The 26,205-nt window shown below is 54.8% G+C and overlaps 1 protein-coding gene across 1 annotated transcript in view; it reads right to left on the bottom strand.

Moving 5' to 3' along the window:
- Positions 1 to 25,711, bottom strand: part of NLGN2 (neuroligin 2) — a 31,715-nt gene extending 6,004 nt beyond the window's left edge. The window contains exons 1-6 of the mRNA XM_038768577.1: positions 25,408 to 25,711; positions 20,720 to 20,776; positions 14,313 to 14,462; positions 12,311 to 12,496; positions 11,465 to 11,657; positions 9,377 to 9,973 (exon numbers count right to left, since the gene is read on the bottom strand). Of these exons, the coding sequence (XP_038624505.1) occupies positions 9,377 to 9,973; positions 11,465 to 11,657; positions 12,311 to 12,496; positions 14,313 to 14,462; positions 20,720 to 20,776; positions 25,408 to 25,513 (1,289 nt within the window). The 5' untranslated portion in view covers positions 25,514 to 25,711. The remainder of the gene's footprint in view (positions 1 to 9,376; positions 9,974 to 11,464; positions 11,658 to 12,310; positions 12,497 to 14,312; positions 14,463 to 20,719; positions 20,777 to 25,407) is intronic.
- Positions 25,712 to 26,205: the final 494 nt, after the last annotated feature.

The following is a 26,205-nucleotide window of genomic DNA, read 5'->3' as shown; positions in this document are numbered from 1 at the left end:
TAAGACAGTGCTCTGCACACAGTAAACGTTCAATAAGTACGATTGACAGACAGACAGGAGGCACGTCACTTCATTATTCTGTACTTTCCAAGCATCTAGTACAGTGCACTACCCCAAGTGGGTGTTCAATAAATGCTATTACTACTACTACTGATACTACAAGGACGCTACCCTGAAGGAACTTAACAACTCTAATGGGGCAGGGCATATGTCTGGTATATTGTTACACTGTACTCTCCCAAGTACTTAAGACAGTGCTCTGCACACAGTAAACGTTCAATAAATACGATTGACAGACAGACAGCAGGCGCGTCACTTCATTATTCTGTACTTTCCAAGCATCTAATACAGTGCACCACCCCAAGTGGGTGTTCAATAAATGCTATTACTACTACTACTGATACTACAAGGACCCTACCCTGAAGGAACTTGACAACTCTAATGGGGCAGGGCATATGTCTGGTATATTGTTACACCGTACTCTCCCAAGTATGTAAGACAGTGCTCTGCGCGCAGTAAGCGCTCAATAAATACAACTGGCTGACAGACTGACTTAATGGGGAAGACGGACATGAAACACAGACAGCAAGACTACAAATAAGAATACCCCTGGAACTAGCAAATCCTCTCAATTCAATTTTGTTTTGGACAGAGAACGTGTCCGCTGACTTGTACTGTCCTCTCCCAAGCGCTTAGCACAACACTCTGCTTAAAGCGTTCAAAAGATGCCTCTGATGGACTGATTTAATTTCTCAGGCTCTCACTCTTCCTCGCTGCCCCTCCGTCTCTCTGGCTGTCTCCGTTTTCTCATTCCTATTTCTCTGTCTCTCATCCACGGTCCGTCCGTTCCTCCAGCTGTCTCTGTCTCTTTACTGCTGTCTTTCTTCCTCTCGGTAACTGAGGTACTTATTAAGCGCTTACGGTGTGTCGGGCACCGTTCTAAACGCTGGGAAGTCAGGTTGGACACGGTTTCCCTGGGAGTCTGAAGGTTGTGGGTTCTAATCCCGGCCCTGCCATTTGTCTGCCACTTGTCTGTGGATTAAGACTGTGAGCCCCACGTAGGACAACCTGATGACCTTGTATCTAGTCCGGCGCTTAGAACAGTGCCCTGGCACACAGTAATCACTTAACAAATACCATAATAATAATAATAATAATTAGTAGTAGTAGTAGTAGTAGTAGTAGTAGTAGTAGTAGTAGTAGTAGTAAATACCATTGATTGATTGATTTGATGGATTTCATTCATTCATTCATTCAACTGTATTTATCGCACACTTACTCTTGCAGAGCACTATACTAAGCGCTTGGGAAGTACAAGTCGGCAACATATAGAGACGGTCCCTACCCAACAACGGGCTCACAGTCTAGAGGACTGTGACCTTGGGTAAGTCACTGCGGTTCCCTGGGCCTCAGTTACCTCATCTGTAAAATGGGGATTGAGACTGTGAGCCTCACGTGGGACAGGGACTGTGTCCAACCCAAACTGCTTGTCTCCACCCCAGCACTTAGTACAGTGCCTGGCACATAGTAAGTGCTTAACAAATCCCACGATTAAGCAGCACGGCCCTGGGAGTCAAAATAATAATGATGACAATAATAATGATGGTATTTGTTAAGCACTTACTATGTATTCATTCATTCAATCGTATTTATTGGGCGCTTACTGTGTGCCGAGCACTGATCTAAGTGCTGGGGCAGATACAAGGTAATCAGGTTGTCCCGCGTGGGGCTCGCAGTTTTAATCCCCATTTTAAAGAGGAGGTAACTGAGGCCCAGAGAAGTGAAGTGACTTGCCCAAAGTCCCGCAGCTGACAAGTGGCGGAGCCGGGATTAGAACCCACAACCTCTGACCCCCAAGACCGGGCTCTTTCCACTAAGCCACGCTGCTCCTCCATGGGTCATGGGTTCTAATCCTGCCTCCAACACTTGTCTGCTGCGTGACCTTGGACAGGTCACTTTGCTTCTCTGAGCCTCAGTTATCTCATCTGTAAAATGGGGATTGAGACTGTGAGCCCTCCATGGGACAGGGACTGTATCCAACTCCATTTCCTTGTATCTACCCCAGCGCTTAGTAATAATAATAATAATAATAAAGGCATTTATTAGGCGCTTACTATATGCAAAGCACTGTTCTAAGCGCTGGAGCACTGTTCTAAGCGCTGGGTGCTTGGCACATAGTAAGCACTTAATAAATGCCATTATGATGATTATTATTACTATTATTAAATCAATACCCTAATTCTTACCCCTTCTCTCCACTTGCTTCTTGCATATTTATATTTATTTGTGTCCAGCCTCAGCAGTTCAGTGTAGGTGTACGTTAACTCTTCCTATGCCTAACTCCCTCAAGTGTGGGTCAGAAATGTATCTTGTTCTTCTCCCAAGCGTTCACCTCCTCTGTAAAAGACTCTGAGACTCATGTGGGACATGGACTGTATCCAACCTGATTCCTCAGTATCTATCCCAGTGCTTAGAACCATTTTCTGGCATATAGTAAACGTTTAACACATATCATTATTTTTTAAAAAAGCAATTAGTACAGCGCATTCCACTCACTAGACGCTCAATAAATATGAATCCTATTATCACTTAGTACAGCACTTCTTCACACAGTAGGCTCAAAAACGTTCCCGGCGGATTGAGCGGCAGAGTGGAAGACAGACAGATAGGGAAGAAAAGATAGATTGAAACCCAGAGGAAGAAATGCCAGTGAGAGATAGACAGTGGGACAGAGAAAGACACATGGAGAGAAACAGAGGCAGGGAGACAGACCCAGAGACCAGAGGCTAAGAGGAGAGGATGGCAAAGGAAGGAAAAGAGAGAGAGAGAGAGAGAAAAAAAGAAATAAAGGGAAGCAGCATGGCCTAATGGCTAGAAACCGAATCCCAGCTCTGCCACCTGTCTGCTGTGTGACTTTGGTTGAGTCACTTCACTTCTCTGGGCCTCAGTTCCCTCATCTGTAAACTGGCGATGAAGACTGTGAGCCCCATGTGGGACATGGACTACATCCGACCTGATTACCTCGTCTCTTAGCGCAGTCCCTGGCACATAGTAAGCACTTGACAAACACCATAAAAAATAAGTAAATGAAGAGATGGAAATGGAGGAAGAGAGATAAAAATGAGGAGCCAGAGATGACTAGAGAGACTGAGAGACCCAGCAAGAGGCAGCGATGAAGAACGGCAGAGAGGTAGAGAGTCCTTTAGGTACTGAGGGACACAAAGAGACGGGGACATTGACGAAAGACAGAGAGAGAAGAAAAACAAACTACTGGAAAGTTTGGGAGAAGCAGGGAGGGGATGAGATAAGAAAAAGACCCAGGGAGATGGAGAAAGACCACTAGAGAGATGCTCAATAAATACGATTGAATGAATGAGAGATGCAGAGAGGCACAGATGAAGGACAAGGTTCAATTCAATCAATCATATTTGCTGAGTGCTTACTGTGTGCAGGGCACTGTACTAAGCGCTTGGGAGAGGACCACACAAGAATATAACAGACACAATCCTTGCCCACAAGGAGCTCACAGTCTAGAGGGGGAGAGAGACATTAATATAAATAAATAAATTAGGGACATGGACATAAGTACTGTGGGGCTGGGGGTGGTGAATAAAGGGAGCAAGTCAGGGGGATACAGAGCGGGGTGGGAAAAGAGGAAATGAGGGCTTAGTCAGGGAAGGCCTCTTGGAGGAGATGGGCCTTCAGTAAGGCTTTGAAGGGAGGAGAGTGACTGTCAGATAATAATAATAATAATGGCATTTATTAAGTGCTTACTATGTGCAAAGCACTGTTCTAAGCGCTGGGGAGGTTACAAGGTGATCAGGTTGTCTCACGGGGGGCTCACAGTCTTAATCCCCATTTTACAGATGGGGGAACTGACCTGCCCAAAGTCACACAGCTGACAACTGGCGGAGCTGGAATTCGAACCCATGACCTCTGACTTCAAAGCCCGGGCTCTTTCCACTGAGCCACGTTCCAGGTCAGAGGCAGGATGTGGGCGAGAGGTTGATGGCGAGACAGATGACATGGAGGTACAGTGAGTAGGTGGGCAATAGAGGAGTGAAGGATGCGGGCTGGGTTGGAGTAGGAGAGCAGTAAGGCGAGGTAGGAGGGGATGAGGGGATTGAGGGCTTTACTCTATCCTAATCCTCCTCGACCTCTCGCTGCCTTTGACACTGTGGACCATCCCCTTCTCCTCAACATGTTATCCAACCTTGGCTTCATGGACTCCGTCCTCTCCTGGTTCTCTTATCTCTCTGGCCCTTCATTCTCAGTCTCCTTTGCGGGCTCCTCCTCCCCCTCCCATCATCATCATCATCATCATCATCATCAATCGTATTTATTGAGCGCTTACTGTGTGCAGAGCACTGTACTAAGCGCTTGGGAAGTACAAATTGGCAACATATAGAGATAGTTCCTACCCAACAGTGGGCTCACAGTCTAAAAGGGGGAGACAGAGAACAAAATCAAACATACTAACAAAATAAAATAAATAGAATAGATATGTACAAGTAAAATAAATAAATAAATAGAGTAATAAATATGTACAAACATATATACATATATACAGGTGCTGTGGGGAAGGGAAGGAGGTAAGATGGGGGGGGATGGGTTTCCTCGGTCCCCTTCTGTTCTCCATGTATACTCACACTCCCTTGAACTCATTCACTCCCACAGCTTCAACTATCATCTCTGCGCAGATGACACCCAAATCTACATCTCCTCCCCTGTTCTCTCTCCCTCCCTCCAGGCTCGCATCTCCTCCTGCCTTCAGGACATCTCCACCTGGATGTCCGCCCACCACCTAAAACTCAACATGTCCAAGACTGAGCTCTATATCTTCCCTCCCAAACCCTGTCCTCTCCCTGACTTTCCCGTCACTCCCATCCTTCCCGTCTCACAAGCCCACAGACTTGGTGTCATCCTTGACTCCGCTCTCTCGTTCACCCCACACATCCAATCCGTCACCAAATCCTGCCGGCCTCACCTTCACAACGTGGCCAAGATCCACCCTATCGACTCCATCTAAACCACTACCTTGTTGGTACACTCTCTCATCCTATCCCCACTGGATTACTGCATCAGCCTCCTTTCTGATCTCCCATCCTCCTGTCTCTCCCCACTCCAATCTGTATTTCACTCTGCTGCCCGGATTATCTTTCTACAGAAACGCTCTGGGCATGTCACTTCCCTCCTCAAAAATCTCCAGTGGTTGCCTATCAACCTTTGCATGAAGCAAAAACTCCTCACTATTGGCTTCAAAGCTCTCCATCACCTCGCCCCCTCCTACCTCACCTCCCTTCTCTCCTCCTCCAGCCCAGCCCGCACACTCCACTCCTCTGCCGCTAACTTCCTCACCGTGCCTCGTTCTCTCCTGTCCCGCCGTCGACCCCCGGCCCACGTCCCACCTCCGGCCTGGAATGCCCTCCCTCCTCACATCCTCCAAACTAGCTCTTTTCCCCTCTTCCAAGCCCTACGGAGAGCTCACCTCCCTCCGACTGAGCCCCCCTTTTTCCTCTGCTTCTCCTCCCCTCCCCTCGCCCCTACTCCCTCCCTCTGCTCTACCCCCATCCCTGCCCCATAGCAGCTGTGTACATTTGTACACATTTATTACTCTATTTTATTAATGATGTGTATATATCTATAATTCCATTTATCTATTTTGATGCTATTGATGCCTCTCTACTTATTTTGTTTTGTTATCTGTCTCCCCCTTCTAGACTGTGGGCCCGTTGTTGGTTAGGGATTGTCTCCATCTGTTGACAAATTGTTAGGGATTGTCTCCATCTGTTGACAAATTGTACTTCCCAAGCGCTTAGTACAGTGCTCTGCACACAGTAAGTGCTCAGTAAATACAATGAATGAATGGTGAGGAGTTCCTTTTAGAGGTGGGGGTAAATGAGCAACCACTGGAGGTTCTTGAAGAGTGGGGAAACTTCAAGAAAGTGGACTGAACTTTTGTGTAGAAAAATGATCCAGGCAGCAGAGTGAAGTATGGACCAGAGTGAGACAGGAGGCTGATACAGTAATCAAGGCAGGACAGGATAAGTGCTTAGTTTAACATGCTAGCAGTTTGAATGGAGAGAAAAGGATGGATTTAAGTGACATTGTGAAGGCTGAACCGGTAGGATTTGATGACGGATTGAATATGTGAGTTGAATGATGATGATGATGATGACTATGGTATTTGTTAAGCGCTTACTATGTGCCAGGCACTGTACTAAGAACTGGGGTGGATATAAGCAACTCAGGTTGGACACAGTCCCTGTGGGCTCACGGGCTTAAACCCCATTTTACAGGCGAGGGACCTGAGGCCCAGAGAAGTTAAGTGACTTGCCCAAGGTCACACGGCTGCCAGTTGGCAGAGCCGGGATTTGAACCCACGACTCCCAGACTGGGCTCTATCCACTATGCCATGCTGCTTCTCTGTGAGAATGAAAGAGACTTTTAGACTGTGAGCCCACTGTTGGGTAGGGACTGTCTCTATATGTTGCCAACTTGGACTTCCCAAGTGCTTAGTACAGTGCTCTGCACACAGTAAGCGCTCAATAAATATGATTGATGATGATGATGATGAAAGAGAGGAGTCAAGGATAATGCCCAGCTTAGAGAGCTGAGACAGAAAGGATAGTGGTGCTGTCTACACTGATGGGAATGCCACGGGGAAGGCAAAGTTTGGGTGGGAAGATAAGGAGTTCTGTTATGGACACGTTAAGTTTGAGGTGATGGGAGGACATCCCAGTAGAGATGTCCTGACGGCAGGAGGAAATGTGAAACTGCAGAGAGGAGGAGAGATGAGGGCTGGAGATGTGGATTTGGGAATCATCCACATAAAGGGGGTAGTTGAAGCCATGGGAGCGAATGAGTTCTCCAAGGGAGTGGGTGGAGATGGAGACTAGAAGGGGGACCCAGAACTGAACCTTGAGGGACCCCCACAGTCAGGGGGTGGGAGGCAGAGGAGAAGCCCGCGAAAGAGACTGAGAATGAGCGGCCACAGAGAGAGCTAGGAGGAGAACCGGGAGAGGACAGGGTCAGTGAAGCCGAGGTTGGATAACGTTCCCAGGAGAAGGGGGAGGACGACAGCGTCGAAGGCAGCTGAGAGTTCGAGGAGGACTAGGAGGGAGTAGAGGCCGTTGGATTTAGCAAGAAGGAGACCATTTATGACCTGTGAGAGGGCGGTTTCGGAGGACTGAAGGGGACAGAAGCCAGATTGGAGGGGTTCAAGGAGAGGGTTGGAGGAGAGGAACCGGAGACAGCGGGTGTAGACGACTCGCTCAAGGAGTCTGGAGAGGGACGATAGGAGGGACGTGGGCTGATAACTGTAGGGAGCCGTGGCGTCAAGGGAGGTTGGTTTTCTTTCAGGATGGAGAGACACGAGCATGTTTGAAGGCAGTGGGGAAAAAGAGCGAGACTGACAGAGACACAGAGGGAGTCAGAGATGAGGAAAGGACCAGAGGGATGGAGACCACTAGAGAGATGGAGAGATGCAAAGATGAAGACAGAGAGATAATAATAATAATAATAATAATAATGGTGGTATTTGTTAAGCGCTTACTGTGTGCTTAGCGCTGTTCTAAGCACTGTACTTGTACTTCCCAAGCGCTTAGTACAGTGCTCTGCACACAGTAAGCGCTCAATAAATACAATTGATGATGATGATGGGGGGATACAAGGTGATCAGGTTGTCCCACGGGGGGGCTCACAGTCTTAATCCCCATTTTACAGATGAGGTAACTGAGGCCCAGAGAAGTTAAGTGACTTGCCCAAGGTCACACAACTGACAAGTGACTGAGCTGGGATTCGAACCCATGACCTCTGACTCCCAAGCCCGCACCCTTTCCACTGAGCCACGCTGCTTCTCTGGAAGAGATGGAACCACTAGAGAGACTGACAGAGACAGAGAGGGAATCAGAGATGCAGCATGGCCTAGTGAGTCAGAAGGTCACGGGTTCTAATCCCAGCTCCACCACTCGTCTGCTGTACGGCCTTGGGCAAGTCACTTCACTTCTCTGTGCTTCAGTTCCCTCATCTGTAAAATGGGGATTGAGACTGTGAGCCCCTCGTGGGACAGAGACTGTGTCCAACCTAATTTGCTTTTAACCACCCCAGCGCTTAGTACAGTGGCGCACAGTAAGTGCTTAGCAAATACTATTATTATTTTTATTGTTATTATTATGGTGAAAGGGCACAGAAAGCTGTGCCCGCTTTGGGCGTTTGATATTCACCCAACCCTCATCCGCACAGCACTTATGTATATATCTATAAATTATTTATTCATATTAATGTCCGTCTCCCCTTCTAGACTGTAAGCTCGGTGTGGGCAGGAAACGTGCCTGCTGCCTCTGTTGCCCTGAACTCTCTCGAGCGTTCAGTACAGTGCTCCGAACACAGTCAGAGCTCAATAAATACCGCTGATTGAGACAGAGGCAGAGAGGGGGATTGAGAGCTGCAGAAAGAGACAGAGATGACAGGAGGGGACCCTCTAGACTGTGACCTCATGGTGGGCAGGGATTGTCTCTCTTTATTGCTGCATTGTACTTTCCCAAGCACTTAGTACAGTGCCCTGTGCACGGGAAGCGCTCCATAAGTAGGATTGAGTGAACGCATGAAGAGGAACAGAGAGAGGAAGAACGCTCAAAGGACTGAGAGACGCGGAGACGGAGATGACGACACAGAGAGAAGAAAACCACTAGAGATCGAGAGAGTCAAAGCTGAGGGAAGGACAATGAGAGATGGAGGTGGCGAGGGAGCTTGAGAGACGTAGGGAAAGACAGAGACGGAGAATGGGCCCGGAGGGACCAGGTCAGAGAGAGAGAGATGACGGAGACGGAGAGACAGAGAAAGACACACACACACAAGACTTGGAGAGGCAAGGAGGAGCCCCCGGTATCGTTCTCTCCCAAAGTCTCAGTCCAGTGCTCTGCACACAGTAAGCGCTCAATAAATACCATCGATCGACTGGTTGATTAAGTCAGGGATCGCTGGGGAGGGACCCCTCTGTATCATCCTCTCCTAAGTGTTCCGTCCAGTGCTCTGCACACACTAAGTGCTCAATAAATACCATCAGTCGACTGGCCGATTGAGCGTGAGAGAGGGTCGTGGGAGAAAGGGGCCTCTGCATCATCCTCTCCCAAGCGCTCAGTGCAGCGCCGTGCTCACAGTAAGCGCTCAGTTGAGCCCAGGAGAGGTAAGGGACCGGGAGGGAGGGGTCTATCGTCCCCTCCTAGGCGCTCGGCCCAGTGCTCCGCACACGGCGAACGCTCGACAAATACCGTCGCTCGACCGAGCGAGCGAGCCCGAGACGGGTCCGGGAATTCCGGGGGTGGGGAAGGGCGGGATTCCCCCGTCCCCGGGTCGGGCCGCCCCCGCCGCTCACCCGGTCTTGGCGAAGTTGGTCCAGTAGGTCATGACCACGGCGCTGAGCATGACGTCGTTCTTGGAGAAGTTGCAGGGGAAGAGGTCGGTGGCCCCCACCATGGGGACCCCGAAGACGTAGGGGAGCTCGTCCCCGTGGGCGGCGTCCGCCCACTCGGGCCGCCCCTCGGCCTGGCAGTGGTGATAGAAGGTGTAGAAGTAGACGGGCGACTGGTAGTCGGCGTGGAGCTTGGCGGTGGCCACGGCCGGTGCCACCCATTGGTGGTCCGTGAAGAGGGCCAGCAGGGTCTTCCGCCGCGTCTCGCCGTTGTCGCGGTCGGCCCAGTCCGTGTACATGAACTTGATGGTCTCCCGCAGGATGTCTTTGCCCTCGGGGTAGCCGTACAGGTTGTCCACGAAGTTGGACACGGTGAAGTCGAAGTAGCTGGCCGAGATGCCGTCCTCGCTCTCCACCGAGTCCTCCACGAACTTGAGCCCCTCGCCCTGGTTCACGCCGATCAGCATGTCGTAGTTCAGGAACTCGCCCTGCTGCATCAGGATCTCCGGGTCGTCCGGGACCACGTCCCCGTCCACCACCGGCCCGAAGGCGATGTGGTACCTGCCCGGGGCCGGCGGGAGGGGAGGCGGCGGCCGGGTTGGGGGGCGAGAAGGACAACAATCACTACTAGAGAAGCAGCGTGGCTCAGTGGAGAGAGCACGGGCTTTGGAGTCAGAGGTCACGGGTTCAAATCCCGGCTCCGCCAATTGCCAGCTGTGTGACTTTGGGCAAGTCACTTCACTTCTCTGGGCCTCAGTTACCTCATCTGGAAAATGGGGATTAAGACTGTGAGCCCCCTGTGGGACAACCTGATCACCTTGTAACCTCCCCAGCGCTTAGAACAGTGCTTTGCACATAGTAAGCGCCTAATAAATGCTATCATTATTATTATTACTAGAAAAAAGCCCCCTTTTTCCTCTCCTCCTCCCCATCCCCCCCGCCCTACCTCCTTCCCCTCCCCACAGCACCTGCATATATGTTTGTACAGATTTATTGCTCTATTTATTTTACTTGTACATATTTACTATTCTATTTATTTTGTTAATGATGGGCATCTAGCTTTACTTCTATATATTCTGATGACTTGACACCTGTCCACATGTTTTGTTTTGTTGTCTGTCTCCCCCTTCTAGACTGTGAGCCCGTTGTTGGGTAGGGACCGTCTCTATATGTTGCCGACTTGTACTTCCCCAGCGCTTAGTACAGTGTTCTGCACACAGTAAGCGCTCAATAAATATGACTGACTGAATGAATGAATACTACTACTAATAATAACAGTTGCGGCCTTCGTTAAGCAGCAAGGCGTAGGGGCGAGAGCACAGGCCTGAAAGTCAGAGGACGTGGGTTCTAATCCCAGCCCCGCCACTTTCATTCAGTCGTATTTCTTGAGCGCTTACTGCACTAAACGCTTGTCTGCTGTGTGACCTTGGGCAAGTCACTTCCCTTCTCTGGGTCTCAGTTCCCTCGTCTGTAAAGTGGGGATTAAGACTGCGAGCCCCATGTGGGACGGGACTGTGTCCAACCTGATTAGCTCAGATCTGCCCCAGTGCTTGGAATAGTGCTTGGCACATAGCTCCTAACAAATACTGTTATTATTATTATTATTATGCGCCGACTACGTGCCAGGTACTGTACTGAGCCCAGGTCTCATCCACTTCTGTGGTGCCGCTGGGCTCAGCTGCCGGGGGCGGGAAACAGGGCCCAAGTGAGGCCTGAGGCCTAGTGCCGCCCACTCACCAACTATGAGCCTTCTGGTCTTGTCTCATGGCACGGGCTCTTTCAGTCATCATCATCATCAATCGTATTTATTGAGCGCTTACTGTGTGCACAGCACTGTACTAAGCGCTTGGGAAGTACAAGTTGGCAACATATAGAGACAGTCCCTACCCAACAGTGGGGGGGGGGGGGTCCTCCAGTCCCGCCCCAGGTTCCCCACACCATGGGCCCTTGGTGTCTTGATCCAAGTGAGCCATCCCCCTGTAGGGCCCAAAGCGTCCCGGGCCCTCCCGCCCAACCCAGCTTGAGTCTCCTCCCGGGAACGGTGTTGCCTACCGGGCGGGCTGGACGTCCTGGTCCACCAGCTCCCGCGAGGACTTGCGCCTCAGACACTCCACGGCCTCGGCGCTGTCCGCGTAGTCGCAGCCGACCTTGGCGGCCAGCAGCCGGGTGTACTTGAGCGGCTGGTAGTTGACGGACCAGCTGGAGATGGCAGTGCCGCTCTGCGCGATGGCTTTCTGGAACAGGCCTGGGCGGGGATGGAGGGGGTGGAGGAGGTGGGAGGCTGAGGAGCCTGGTCCTCCCGGGACCTGGGGGGAGCGGGCGGGAAGATGGAGGGTGGGGAAGGGGGCAGAACGGCGACGGGGCGGCCGGGGACGGGGGACGCCTGGGGCCGTGAGGAGAGAAGGCCTTGGGATGGCCTGAGGGCAAAGGGGTTGGATAGCGTGGGTGGGAGGTGGCGTAAAGGGGAAAAGATGGGAGACAGGAGGGGAAGGAGCCCAGGGAAAGAGGAGACCCCAAGCTCCTGGGTGAGGGAGCCAAGAAAGCTGTCCCAAAGTCCCCAGGACATGAAGATGGGGACCTTGGCACCTCTGGAGTAAAGATCTAGGAGTCCCACTTACCACCACCCCCAACCGGGTCTCTGGGACAGAGATCCCGGAGTCCTGGTCCCCCCAACCCCAGATCCCTGGGATAGAGAGCCAGGAGTCCAGGCTACCCTCCTGATGTCTGGGGCAGGGAGCTGGGAATCCTGGTTCCCCCCCAGGTCTCTAAGGTAGAGAGAGATCCGGGTTCCTCCCAGATATCTGGGGCAGAGATCCAGAAGTCCCAGTTGCCCCATCCCGGGGAGGGCAGGAGGGAGGGGTGGGGGGAAGCGGGGAGCAGGGGGCAGGTGACATATACCTTCCGAGTGGTGAGAGAGGATGAGGAGGTTGACGCAAGAGGCGCCCGCCCCGGAGCCAAAGATGGTGATGCGCTCGGGATCCCCGCCGAAGTGTCCCACGTTCTCGCTGAGCCAGCGCAGGGCCTGGATCTGGTCCAGGAGCCCGTAATTCCCCTTGGCCGCCTGGTCCCCTGTGCTCAGGAAGCCTGCCGGGAAGCGGCAGGGAGCGGGAGAGGGGGGGAGAGAAAACAGCCGTCACCTTGACTTTGTAGAACGCTTTTTCCCAGATTGCCAAATGAATCAAAAGTACGTACTGAGTGACTACTGGGGGCAGGGCACCGTACTAAGCACTTGGGATAGCTTATTTAGGTCCCGGAGAGGATAGTGGAGTTGGCACACCCACCCCAACCTCGATTTGCAATCTCATTTTGCAAACTAATGTACTCTGAACTTTATTATTTTTTCATGGTATTTGTTAAGCGCTTACTATGTGCCAGGCACTCTCCTCAGCACTGCGGTAAGATACCCGCTAATCAGGTTGGACACAGTCCACGTCCCCCGTGGGGCTCACAGTCTCAATCCCCATTTTCCAGATGCGGTAACTGAGGCCCAGAGAAGCGAAGCGACTCGCCCAAGGTCCTCGGCAGACAAGCGGCGGGGCCGGGATTAGAACCCGGGACCTACTCACTCCCGGGCCAGTTGTATCTACCCCACTCACTCTGTACGGTGTTGGGTCCTGGCCCCCGTCCTCCTGACCCCTACCCGGCAGCATAAGGGTGGCCTCCCGCACACAGTAAGCAATACCACTGACTGACTGATTCCAGCCCCAGCTCAACTCCCTGCAACTCTGCTTCTCTTCCCCATCCTCCAGAGATCTCTTCTCCAGGCACCCCCCTGCCGGGCAGACCCACGGGAGCCCCTCCCCTCTCCCCACCTGGCCGCTCCCCTCCCTCTCCAGACCCCCCCAAGCCCCTCCCCCTCCCCACCTGTCCCCTCCCCTCCCTCTCCAGGCCCCCTAAGCCCCTCCCCTCTCCCCACCTGGCCCCTCCCCTCCCTCTCCAGACCCCCCAAGCCCCTCCCCCTCCCCACCTGTCCCCTCCCCTCCCTCTCCAGGCCCCCTAAGCCCCTCCCCTCTCCCCACCTGGCCCCTCCCCTCCCTCTCCAGACCCCCCAAGCCCCTCCCCTCTCCCCACCTGTCCCCTCCCCTCCCTCTCCAGGCCCCCTAAGCCCCTCCCCTCTCCCCACCTGGCCCCTCCCCTCCCTCTCCAGACCCCCTCAGCCCCTCCCCTCTCCCCACCTGGCCCCGCCCCCTCCCTCTCCAGGCCCCCTAAGCCCCTCCCCTCTCCCCACCTGGCCCCTACCCTCCCTCTCCAGACCCCCTCAGCCCCTCCCCTCTCCCCACCTGACCCCTCCCCTCCCTCTCCAGGCCCCCTAAGCCCCTCCCCTCTCCCCACCTGGCCCCTCCCCCTCTCTCCAGACCCCCTAAGCCCCTCCCCTCTCTCTCCAGACCCCCAAGCCCCTCCCCTCCCCCACCTGACCCCTCCCCTCCCTCTCCGGACCCCCTCAGCCCCTCCCCTCTCCCCACCTGACCCCTCCCCTCCCTCTCCAGGCCCCCTAAGTCCCTCCCCTCTCCCCATCTGACCCCCCCTCCAGGCCCCCTAAGCCCCTCCCCTCCCACCCCAGACCCCCCAAGCCCCTCCCCTCTCCCCACCTGTCCCCTCCCCTCCCTCTCCAGGCCCCCTAAGCCCCTCCCCTCTCCCCACCTGACCCTTCCTCTCCCTCTCCAGGCCCCCTAATTCCTGCCCCTCTCCCCACTTGTCCCCTCTCCTCTCTCTCCAGACCCCCCAAGCCCCTCCCCTCTCCCCACCTGACCCCTCCCCTCCCTCTCCAGACCCCCTAACCCCCTCCCCTCTCCCCATCCTCTCTCTCCAGACCCCCTAGCCCCCTCCCCTCTCCCCCCCCTCTCTCTCTCCAGGCCCCCTAGGCCCCTCCCCTCCGTGCCCCAGCCCCCGGCCCCCTCACCGAGCACGCCGAGCCGGTAGTTGAGGGTGACGACGATGACATTGCCGTAGGCGGCGAGGACGGAGCCGTCGAACATGTTCCCGGTCCCCTCCATGTAGGAGCCTCCGTGGAGGAAGAGCATCACCGGCTTCTTCCCGGAGTCCCGGATGTCTAAGGGGGCGGAGGCAGCAGGGAGAGGGGGCCGGGGGTCAGCGGGGTCAAACCCGGGGGGTTGAATCGGACACCGGTGGAGGGGTGGGGGTGGGGGGGGGAGACCCCAGACCGATGCTCAGAAAGGTCACAGGCCCCACCTGGGGGGTCCCAGCTACTTTCCAAGCACCCCCATCCTTACCCCCTAATTCCCACAAATCCCAATCCGGGCCCTCCTCCTCCTCATCATCATCAATCGTATTTATTGAGCGCTTACTGTGTGCAGAGCACTGTGCTAATTGCTTGGGAAGTACAAGTTGGTAACATATAGAGACAGTCCCTACCCAGCAGTGGGCTCACAGTCTAAAAGGACTCTCCTCTCCCCAATCAATCAATCAATCAATCAATCGTATTTATTGAGCGCTTACTGTGTGCAGAGCACTGGACTAAGCGCTTGGGAAGTACAAGTCGGCAACACATAGAGACGGTCCCTACCCAACAGCGGGCTCACAGTCTAGAAGACTGTGACCAAGCCCTCCCCCGCACCCCCAGCCCACCTTCCCGAGACCCCCACAAAGCCCCAGGCTGAGCCCCTAATCAGGGGTCGGGAACCTTTTGGTACCAAAGAGCCAAACCGCACGAAACCCCCCGAACCGCCTGATGTACAAAAAGCCAATCATACTATTGGAACACACACGTAACTCTTCTTCCACCGTGACCCTCACGGTTCGGATGCCTCGTCCCTCAGTCGAAGCAGTCGTTATTTACTGAGCGCTCGCTCTGTGCACAGCACCGTACTAAGCACCCCAGAGGGCTTAGACGCATTTCCTGCCCTCATGGAGCTTCCGGCCTCGGAGCGGCAGTTTTCCCTGCTTCCCGCTGCTCGAAAGCCACATTTCGGCCTCGGAGCAGCAATTTTCCCCGCTTCCCGCTGCTCCAAAGCCACATTTGGCTTCGAATGTGGCTCCCGAGCCAAAGGGAGCAGACTCCTGCCCTAGAGAGGCTTCAATCTGTGCCGTTCTCCTCAACCGCCGCCGCCCAAAGCGTGATCTAAGGGTCAGACAGGCCGAGCCGCTGGGTACCGACAATAAAGCCTCCCTCAACCCCCTCCCCATGAAGGACAGATTCCCCATCCTGGTTGAAAGAGCCTGGGCCTGGGTATCAGAGGACCTGGGTTCTACTCCTAACTCCGCCACTTGCTTGCTGTGTGACCTCAGGCAAGTCACCTAACTTCTCCGTGCTTCAGTTTCCTCATCTGTAAAATGGGCGTTCGATACCCGTCCTCCCTCCCCCCTTAGACTCTGAGCCCCATGTAGGATGGGGACTGTCTCCAACCTGATGACCTTGTGCCAATCAATCGTATTTGTTGAGCACTAACTTTGTGCGGAGCACTGTACTAAGCGCTTGGGAGAGTACGATGTAACGGAGTCGGTAGACGACGTTCCCTGCCCGCAGTGAGCGTTTGTCTACCCCGGCATTTAGGGTTGGTACAGTGCTTTGCACACAGTAAGCGCTCAATAAATATGATTGATTGATTGATTTGGGCAAGTCATTTCACTTCTCTGGGCCTCAGTTACCTCCTCTGTAAAACGGGGATGAAGACTGTGAGCCCCGCGGGGAGCAACCTGATCACCTTGTAACCCCCCAGCGTTTAGAATAGTGCTTCATTCATTCATTCATTCATTCATCCCGTCGTATTTATCGAGCGCTTACTGTGTGCAGAGCACCGTACTAAGCGCTTGGGAAGTTGGGAAGCAGCGTGGCTCAGCGGGAAGAGACCGGGCTTTGAAGTCAGAGGTCATCGGTTCAAATCCCGGCTCTGCCACTGGTCAGCTATGTGACTTCGGGCAAGTCACTTCACTTCTCTGGGCCTCAGTTACCTCCTCTGTAAAATGGGGATTAAGACTGTGAGCCCCACGTGAGACAACCTGATCACCTTGTAAATTCCCCAGTGCTTAGAACAGTGCTTTGCGCATAGTAAGCGCTTAATAAATGTCATCAACATTATTATTATTATTTAGGGCAGTGCTCGGCACCTAGTAAGAGCTTAAGCTTACACCGGTTATTATTATTATTTAGCGGGGAGGATCTGGGAAGAAGCAGAGAAGCAGTGTTGCCTAGTGGAAACAGACTGGCCTGGAAGTCAAAGGACCTGGGTTCTAATTCCAGCTCTGCCAATTGCTTGTTGTGCGACCTTGGACAAGTCACCCAACTTCTCTGGGCCTCAGTTTCCTCAACTGTAAAATGATGATGGCATTTATTAAGCGCTCACTATGTGCAAAGCACTGTTCTAAGCGCTGGGGAGGTTACAAGGTGATCAGGTTGTCCCACGGGGGGCTCACAGTCTTAATCCCCATTTTACAGAAGAGGGTACTGAGGCCCAGGGAAGTTAAGTGACTTGCCCAAAGTCACATAGCTGACAACTGGCAGAGCCGGGATTTGAACCCACGACCTCTGACTCCAAAGCCCGGGCTCTTTCCACTGAGCCGAAAATGGGGATTCAATACCTCTTCTCCCTCCTTCTTAAGACTGTGAGCCCCCTCACGGGACAGGAACTATGTTTGACAGAATTAACTTGCACGTGCCAGCACGGTGGCACTTAGAACCACGTTTGCCACGCCAATCAATCAATCAATCAATCAATGGGATTAGTTGAGCACTTACTATCAATCAATCAATCGTATTTATTGAGCGCTTACTATGTGCAGAGCACTGTACTTGGAGCTTGGGAGAGTACAACCAAACTAGCCGAAATGTTCTCTGCCCACCATGAGCTTAGAATAATAATTATGGTATTGGTTAAGTGCTTACTCTGTGCCAGGCACTATACTGAGTGCTGGAATCTAGAAGGGGAAATGGACATTAATAATAATAATAATAATAATGATGGCATTTATTAAGCACTTACTAGGTGCAAAGCACTGTTCTAAGCGCTGGGGAGGTTACAGGGTGATCAGGTTGTCCCACGGGGGGCTCACAGGCTTAATCCCCATTTTACAGATGAGGTAACTGAGGCCCAGAGAAGTTAAGTGACTTGCCCAGAGTCACACAGCTGACAAGTGGTGGAGCCGGGATTTGAACCCATGACCTCTGACTCCAAAGCCCGTGCTCTTTTCCACTGAGCCACACTGCTTCTAAATATGTAAGTAATTCTGGAGGAGGGGATGTTATGAGCGTTAAACTAGTAAGCGCTCAACAAGTACCATTCAACAAACAAACAATCTGGGGGCCAGCTGGGCCTAATGCTTCTACAAACACCACAATTGGCATTATTTAGGGGGAAGGATCTGGGGGCTGGCTGGGCCTAGAGAGAGAAGGTCTGAACCAGCCCTGGTGTGGGGGAGAAGTAGAGTGATCACTCCCCAGCAGTTTTCACTCACTCAATCGTATTTAGTGAGCGCTTACTGTGGGCAGAGCACTGTACTAAGCGCTTGGAAAGTACAATTCAGCAATGGAGACAATCCCTGCCCACAACGGGCTTACAGTTTTATCCCAGATGGTCCAATTTTCCAGCTGGCCTGGGCCCCGGCCATTTTTTAAAAAAATTTTCAGTGTCAAGCCTCCCTCCGCCCAGATTCCAGCCCCCAAGTTCTACGGCTCAGGCGCTGGGCCGGACTTCGCTCTGACGTGGGAGGGGAAAATCGCGCTGGGTCTGGAGTAAGTGTGGAGGCACCTTGGGTTCAGAGACCCCAGGAGCAACGTTGTAGGTGAGCACCAAAATGGCCAACTTCCAGAAGAGAACGCCCATAGCATCATCGCCCTACGCTGCGGACCCAGCAGAGCATGGGCGCTTGGCACCCTGACCATCTCCTGGCCTGGCATAAGGGCGGGCTGTTAGCGGCCGCCCTGAGGACCGGACACAAGCCTCCCACCCCAGGCATCCCTGCCTATGGCTGGTTGAGGCCCAGAAAGGCCTGAGGCCCGGTCGTTCCCTCACGCCACTCTGCCCGCCGACGACACCAGAGGCCCCAAGACCCGTGACCTTCCCTCCATCCTGGTTGTTGGGGGGTGGGAGGAGCGCCACCCTTCCCCTCACCCTCCCGAGAAATGGGGCTCGTTAAGGCCTGAAGCTGGGACCCCCAGACTTTCCCTCTGCCCCGCTGGAGCGGGGGACAAAGCGGTGTGAGTTATGGGGGTGTCGAGCCCTGGGGTCCAGGGGGACCCCCAGGGAGCTCCTGTCTTCTCTTCCCCGCCCTACTTCCTTTCTAGGTCACCTCCCTGGTAGCCATGGCAACCCCCAGCCTAATTAATCCAGTGTGAGGAGGCGGGCGGAGCGGGCCGTCTTAATGAGGCTGACTGCTGCCCCTCCCCCCCGCCCCTTGGCCTGGTTTGGGGTCTTCCCCCCAACCCGGGGGTGCCCTTCTCTCACCCCGCTCCCCAAGGCCTAGGCCTCTGGCCTCCTCCACGGTCCCCACTTGTTCTCCTCCAACCTCAATCATTCCCACATTTTCACGCCTCAAAGACCCCGCCCCTCCCGGCACAGGCCCGCCCCTTCCACGCCTTTGCTCCTTGCCCACTCCCCGCTCCCCCCCCAAGTGACTCCAAATCCCAGCAGGGGAGTAGGGAGAGATGTGGTTGGGGACCCCACCGGCCCCATGACCCCGCGACCCGTCAGGCGCCAACTCTCCCCCAAACTCTCTCTCCCCTGCCGATTCCAAAGCAGCCAGACCCATTGAGCTCCCGAAGTCCCGGATCCCCCAGATCCCCCCACCTTGCGCCCCCAAACCCCAACCCCGAACGCTTCATCTGGGAAGTCTTCGCATCCATCCCTCTGCCTCTGGGCACGACTGCCGCATCTCCCCTTCCCTCAGTAGCACCGGCTCTGGGGAAATCTAGGGAAGACGTCGTCCTTTCCTCCCCCCAGCTACTGCCGACTCTCCACAGAGGGGGACTAGTTCTATTCTGCTCACCCTGCCCTCGTCAGAGACGGCTATAACCTCCGACCCCCTTCGCGCTGGACCTCAGCAGTCCAGACAAACTCCCAAAATACTGAGTTTCCCAGCAGAACTGACGATGTGCTACAACCTTGTCGCCGCTCCCCAGATCTCCCCCAAAGACCGCCACGTTTTAGCTCTCAACCCGTCCTTTCTTCGGCTTCCTCCTCCTCCCCAGTACATTCCCCACCCCGGTCCACGACCTCCACTTCCCCCGCTGGGGCACCCCCAGACAGGCCCCCCCAACCCTCCTACCCCTCCCGCCGTGGACGGGACGGTGGGCACACGGGCACTGTGGGTGGGAATCCGAAAGAATGCAAAAGCAACCGAAAAACAAGATCAAGAAAGAAGAAAGAAAGAAAGAAAGAAAAAAAGCCAGAAGCTCTCGGGTGGATTGGACAAGAAAAGAAAAAAAAAAACTTTTTTTTGGTGGGGCGGGGGAAAGAAAAAAAAAATTCCTCGTTTGTGGGACTGGTGGTGAAATCTCAGGTTTGGGAATCACAGTGTTAAAAAGGCCCTGGACTTTTCCCTCATTCCGGACATCTTTGCTTTCCAAATTATAAATGTTCCATTATTGGGTGTTTTTTAAAACATTCCACTCTTTTGAGTTCTCCAGAGTTTTCCAATTTCCTGACCTTTTTTTTTAATCTGAAAATTTGGTTCAACCTTTTCCCATTTTTCAAATGCTCCAACTTCCTGCCGGGTTTGCCCAATCTAGCCGCATTTGCCCATCTGGTTCCAAAACCTCAGCCTTTTTCAGCTTCCCGATTCCCTGCCGTCTTCCCTCAAAATTCGGAATTGTCCCAATTTCACACTTCTCCCCAGATTTTGAGTCTCTTTTTCTCTTCCGTGGGCTCTCAACGTATTTCGGATGGGAAGATCTTCCCGTCCTTTCCCAAAGTCTACTTTTCAGACTTTGCTGATGTTTTCCTTGCAAATTTTTTCCAACTGGTCATTTTGGGTCCAATCGCCAAATGTCTTGTTTCTCTATAACTGTTGTGATTATTATTGTTACTGTTATTATGTCGTTATTAGGCCCAACTTCAAATGTCTCCCACTGAATTTCTTCCCTTTCTAAATTTCGATTTTCATCCAACTTTTCCAGGTTTCTCCCCCTACCCTCCACCCCCGCCCAATTTTCCGGACTGGTTCCAAATTTCCAGAATCTCCAAATGTCCCGTTCTGGAACCCCTTCTCCTCTTCCCCGATTTCCTTTCCCAGAATCTTTCCCTTTTGGTGGTGGTGGTTGAGGGCCGGGAATCTGGGGTTCGGGGGGCCTTTGGGGGGGTGGGGGGGACGACAGGCGGACGCCCCCATGCGATTCGGCGGCGGCGGAGAGTCTACCTGCGTCTGGCTGGGGTGGATTGAGCGTCGACTCGTCACGGGATTTGGGGAGCCGACCTAAGACCGGGAACACAAAACAGAGAAAAAAAAAAAAGGACCATTTGTTGGGGGAGAGGCGGGGGTGGAGGAAGAGGGGTGTCGGGGGGGGGGGGGATGTTTGGGAGGAGATCAAAACCAGGGCCCAAAAAAAGCAAGAAAAAGGAAACAAGATGGGGGGGGCAAAAAAGGCAAATCCCCCCGGATCTGCCCCCCACAACCGGAAAATCCAAAAAGGCCGCCGGGGCGGCGCGGACGGGTGGGGGTTGCGGTGGCAGTGCCTTTGGGTTCGGTGCTGGAATCCCCTTCGGAGCTGGAAAGTCAAAGAGCGTTAGAGGCGAGAGGGCGAGGGACCCGTCCTGTTCACTCCTCCGAGACCCCCTCAGCCAGGGCCCCCTCCCCAGCCCAAACCCTCAGGAGGGACGGCGGTGGGGGGCCAGAGAGAGAGGGGGGACCCAGGCATCACCCTGTGACCGGGGTGGAGGGAGGAGAGGGGGAAGGGGACCCCGAGTATCCCCTGTCTGCTTCCTGGAGGAGGGCAGGGGGAGAAGATGGAAGGGGAAGGGTGAAAACAGGCCGAACCCCCTCCCCATCCTTCCTCTGCCCCGTTCAGCCCCTTCCTGGGGGTCTGAGGCTCCATGGGGAAGGGGCTGGGCCTTCCTTTGGCGCCCCACCCCTGGCTCCCGTCTCCCCGGCCGACCTCGAGGTCACCCGGGGCCAGGAGAGCGTCAAACCGGAGGCGGGGGTCGGGGAAGACGACTCCCTCTGACTTGGGGGAGCAAGGTGGGAGAGGGAGAAGGCGCGATCGGCCCCCGCTCAACGCACGCGTACACACGCACAAACACACACATTTCTGGTTGTCCTCGTCCTCTTGTTTACGGGACCCAGGCATCCGGTCCTCTCACCCCACCCCGACCCGGCCTCTGATTCACTGCCCCGGCCGCTGCTCCCTTCAGGGACCCGAGCATCTGCCCCTGAACTCAGCTCCCAGGCTCGGTACCTGGTACCCACCAGTAACCCGGCCCCACGACGCCCCGGAAATGGAGTAAGCGGGAAAGGACGCAGGGCGAGGGGTCACGGGGCGAGGGGAGCCTGGAGTCAAGGAGATGGAAGGAAAGGAGGGGTGGAGAGAGCGGCGGGCGGGGACGGGGGAGATAGTCTGGTCAAGAAGGAGGGCGGTGGAGGGGAAGACCATGAAGGTGGAGGAGACATTTACGCTCCCGGTCGGGGAGGTGGGCACGGTTGGTTGGGGGATACTGGTCCGGTCGGCGGGGGGATTTCGGTGCGGTTGGTGGGGGGATGTTGGTGCCGTCAGTGGGGGTACGTTGGCGTGGTTGGTGGACCGTTAGTGTGGTCAGCGGGGGACGTTGACGTGGCTGGTGGAGAGACGTTAGCGGGGTTGGTGACGGGATGTGGGCCCTGTCGGTGATGAGGATGATGGCATTTATTAAGCGCTTACTATGTGCAAAGCACTGTCCTAAGCGCCGGGGAGGTTGGGAGGGGGATGTTAGAGAAGCAGCGTGGCTCAGTGGAAAAGAGCCCAGGCTTTGGAGTCAGAGGTCATGGGTCCAAATCCCGGCTCCGCCAATTGTCAGCTGTGTGACTTTGGGCGAGTCACTTCACTTCTCTGGGCTTCAGCTGCCTCATCTGTAAAATGGGGATGAAGACTGTGAGCCCCCAGTGGGACAACCTGATCACCTTGTAACGCCCCCAGCGCTTAGAACAGTGCTTGGCACAGAGAAAGCGCTTAACAAATGCCATCATTAGTAGAGAAGCAGCGTGGCTCAGTGGAAAGAGCCCGGGCTTTGGAGTCAGAGGTCATGGGTCCAAATCCCGGCTCCGCCGTCAGCTGTGTGACTTTGGGCAAGTAACTTCACTTCTCTGGGCCTCAGTTGCCTCATCTGTAAAATGGGGATGAAGACTGTGAGCCCCCAGTGGGACAACCTGATCACCTTGTAACCTCCCCAGCGCTTAGAACAGTGCTTGGCACAGAGAAAGCGCTTAACAAATGCCATCATTAGTAGAGAATCAGCGTGGCTCAGAGGAAAGAGCCCGGGCTTTGGAGTCAGAGGTCATGGGTTCAAATCCCGGCTCCGCCAATTGTCAGCTGTGTGACTTTGGGCAAGTCACTTCACTTCTCTGGGCCTCAGTTCTCTCATCTGTAAAATGGGGATGAAGACTGTGAGCCCCCAGGGGGACAACCTGATCACCTTGTGACCTCCCCAGCGCTTAGAACAGTGCTTGGCACATAGTAAGTGCTTAGTAAATGCCATCATTATTATTACGGTCGGCGGGGGGACGATGGTGCGATTGGTGGGCATTCATTCAATCATATTTATTGAGCGCTTACTGTGTGCAGAGCATGTACTAAGCGCGTGGGAAGTACAAGTTGGCAACATATAGAGACGGTCCCTACCCAACAGTGGGCTCACGGTCTAGAAGGGCAGATGTCGGTGTGATCGGTGCGGGGATATCAGTGTGGTCGGTGGGGGGGGACAGTGGTACAGTTGGTGGGGACAACCTGATCCCCTTGTTTTCCCCCCCAGCGCTTAGAACAGTTCTTTGCACATAGTAAGCGCTCAATAAATACGATTGAATGAATGAATGAATGGGGGGGATGGATGGGGGACGTTGGTGTGGTCAGTGGGAAACATTAGCAGGGTTGGTGGGGGGGATGTTGGCATATTCGGGGGGGATGTTGGCATATTGGGTGGGGGGAAATCAGTGCATGGCGGTGCAGTCGGGGGAGGATTTCGGCGCGGTCAGTGAGGGGACGTTGGTGTGGCCGGGGGGATTTTAGTGCGGTCGGTGCGGGACGTAGGTGTGGTTGGCGGGGGGATATTGGTCTGCTCAGTCGGGGGGTTGGTGCACGTTGGCATGGTCTAGGGGAATCAATAAATCAATCAATCGTATTTATTGAGCGCTTACTTTGTGCACAGCACTGGACTAAGCGCTTGGGAAGTACAAGTTGGCAACATATAGAGACAGTCCCTACCCAACAGTGGGCTCACAATACAATAAATCGTATTTATTGAGCGCTTACTTTGTGCACAGCACTGGACTAAGCGCTTGGGAAGTACAAGTTGGCAACATATAGAGACAGTCCCTACCCAACAGTGGGCTCACAGTCTAGAAGCAGCCTGGCCTAGTGGCAAGAGCCCGGGCTTGGGAGTCGGAGGACGTGTGTTCTAATCCCGGCTCCGCCACTTATGTGCCGGGACCTATGTGCAAGTCACTTCACTTCGCTGGGCCCAAATTACCTCATCTGTAAAGTGGGGATTAAGCCTGGGAGCCCCATGTGGGACGGGGACTGTGTTCAACCTGATTATCTCCTAGATTTATTACTCTATTTTTTTTACTTGTAAATATTTACTATTCTATTTATTTTGTTAATGATGTGCATCTAGCTTTATTTCTGTTTGTTCTGATGACCTGACACCTGTCCACATGTTTTGTTTTGTTGTCTGTCTCCCCCTTCTAGGCTGTGAACCCGTTGTTGGGCAGGGACCGTCTCTATATGTTGCCAACTTGGACTTCCCAAGCGCTTAGTACAGTGCTCTGCACACAGTAAGCGCTCAATAAATATGATTGAATGAATGAATGAATGAATTTATTGAGCACCTACTGTGTGCAGAGCACTGTACTAAGCGCTTGGGAAGTACAAGTTGGCAACATATAGAGATGGTCCCTACCCAACAGCAGGCTCACAGTCTTGAATGAATGAATCTCCCCCAGTGTTTAGAACAGTGCTTGGCACACAGTAAGCGCTTAAATTCCATCATCGTTATTTTTATTACTGGGGGACATTGACGTGACAGCTAGGGGGGATTTGGGCATGGTAGGCGGGGGATGTGGGTGCGGTCGGCGGGGGACGTTGGCGTGGTCAATGGGGAGACATTAGTGGGGTTGGTGAGGGGATGTTGGCGTGGTCAGTGGAGGGATGTTGGCATAGTCAGTGGGAGGACACTGGTGCAGTCGGTGGGGATGTCGGCGTGGTGGGTGGGGGAATGTTGGTGTGGTAGGTGGGGGACACTGGCGTGGTCTTTAGTGAAATATTAACAGGGTTGGTGAAGGATGTTGGAGCGGTCGGTGGGGGATGTCGGCCTGGTGATTGGGGGATGATGGCCTGGGGATCGGGGGGATGTTGGCACTGTTGGTTGGGAGTGTTGGTGCAGTCGGTGGGGGATGTCGGTGCGGTCAGTGGGTGATGGTGACGCAGTCAGTGGGCGATGTTGGCACGGTGGTTGGGAGATGTTGGTGCACTTGGTGGGGGGTGTTGGCACGGCGCCTTGGGGGGAAGTTGGCGCTGTTAGTGGGGAGATGTTGCCACGGTCGGCGGGGATTGGTGTAGCGGATGGGGGGATGTGGGCACTGTCGGCGGAGGATGTTCGTGCGGTCATTGGGGGATGTCGGCGGGGTCAGTGAGGGACGGCGGCACGGCCGGCGGGGAACACCAGCACCATCGGCGGGGAGGCGTCGGCGCGGCGGCTGGGGAATGTTGGCGTGGACGACGGCAGGTGTCCGCGGCCGGCCCCGGTCGGCGACGGGGCGGGCGCGTGGGACGGGGCCAGGCGGGACGTCGGCCCGGCCCGGTGCGGGGGAAGGAGGGAGCGAGGAGGAGAGCCCCCCACCGCCCCCCACGGCCCCCTTACCGTCCTCGGTGGGCACGTAGAGGTTGAGGTAGAGGCAGTCTTCGCTCTGGTTCTGCACGTAGCCGGCCGCCACCTCCAGGTTGTCGGTGAACCAGACGGGCAGCATGATGGCGGGCAGCACGCCGTGCAGGTTCTGAGGGCAGACGGGGGCGAAGGCCGTGGCGTTGCGGACCCCCGGCCAGGAGGCGGGGGCCTCGGGGGGCTGGAAGCGGCGGCCGCCCACGGGCGGCGTGGCGTAGGGCACCCCCAGGTACTGGACCACGGGGCCCAGGATCTCATTGTTCAGCTCCTTCTTCACGCCTCGCACTCGGCCGTAGGCCGTCCCCACCACCGGGTACTTGTCCACTCCGGCCCCGGGTCCCGTCCCCGCCCCGGCCCCCGCCACCCCAGGCCCCAGCAGCCCCAGCAGCGCCAAGATCCACATGCTGGAGGGGGGGCTCCAACGGCCCCCTCCCTGTCCCCCCCCCCTCCCGCCCTGCCCCTCCCTCCCGGGAGGGGAGGGATGGAGGGGGGGGGGAAGGAGGGAGCTGGGGGGGGCGAGGGAGGGGGCGAGGAGGAGGAGAGGAGAGGGGGAGATGGGGGGGACGGGGAGGGGAGGGATGCTGAGGGAGGGGAAGGGGCTGGAGAGGTGGGGGAGAAGAGGAGGGAGTAGAAGGGGTGGGAGGGGAGGAGGAAGGGGAAGGGGGCTGAGGGGTTGGGGATGGGGATTAGTAAAGGAAAGGGGAGAGTCTATTGCGCTCCATCGGCTCTGGGAAGAGGGGCAGGGAAGGGCAGGGGAAGGAGGGTCAGGGCGTTGGG

The sequence above is a fragment of the Tachyglossus aculeatus genome, chromosome Y4 (assembly GCF_015852505.1).
Source record: "Tachyglossus aculeatus isolate mTacAcu1 chromosome Y4, mTacAcu1.pri, whole genome shotgun sequence".
Lineage (NCBI taxonomy): Eukaryota > Metazoa > Chordata > Mammalia > Monotremata > Tachyglossidae > Tachyglossus > Tachyglossus aculeatus.
Note: the sequence above shows the minus strand (reverse complement) of the source record. Positions and strands in the feature narration are given on the sequence as shown.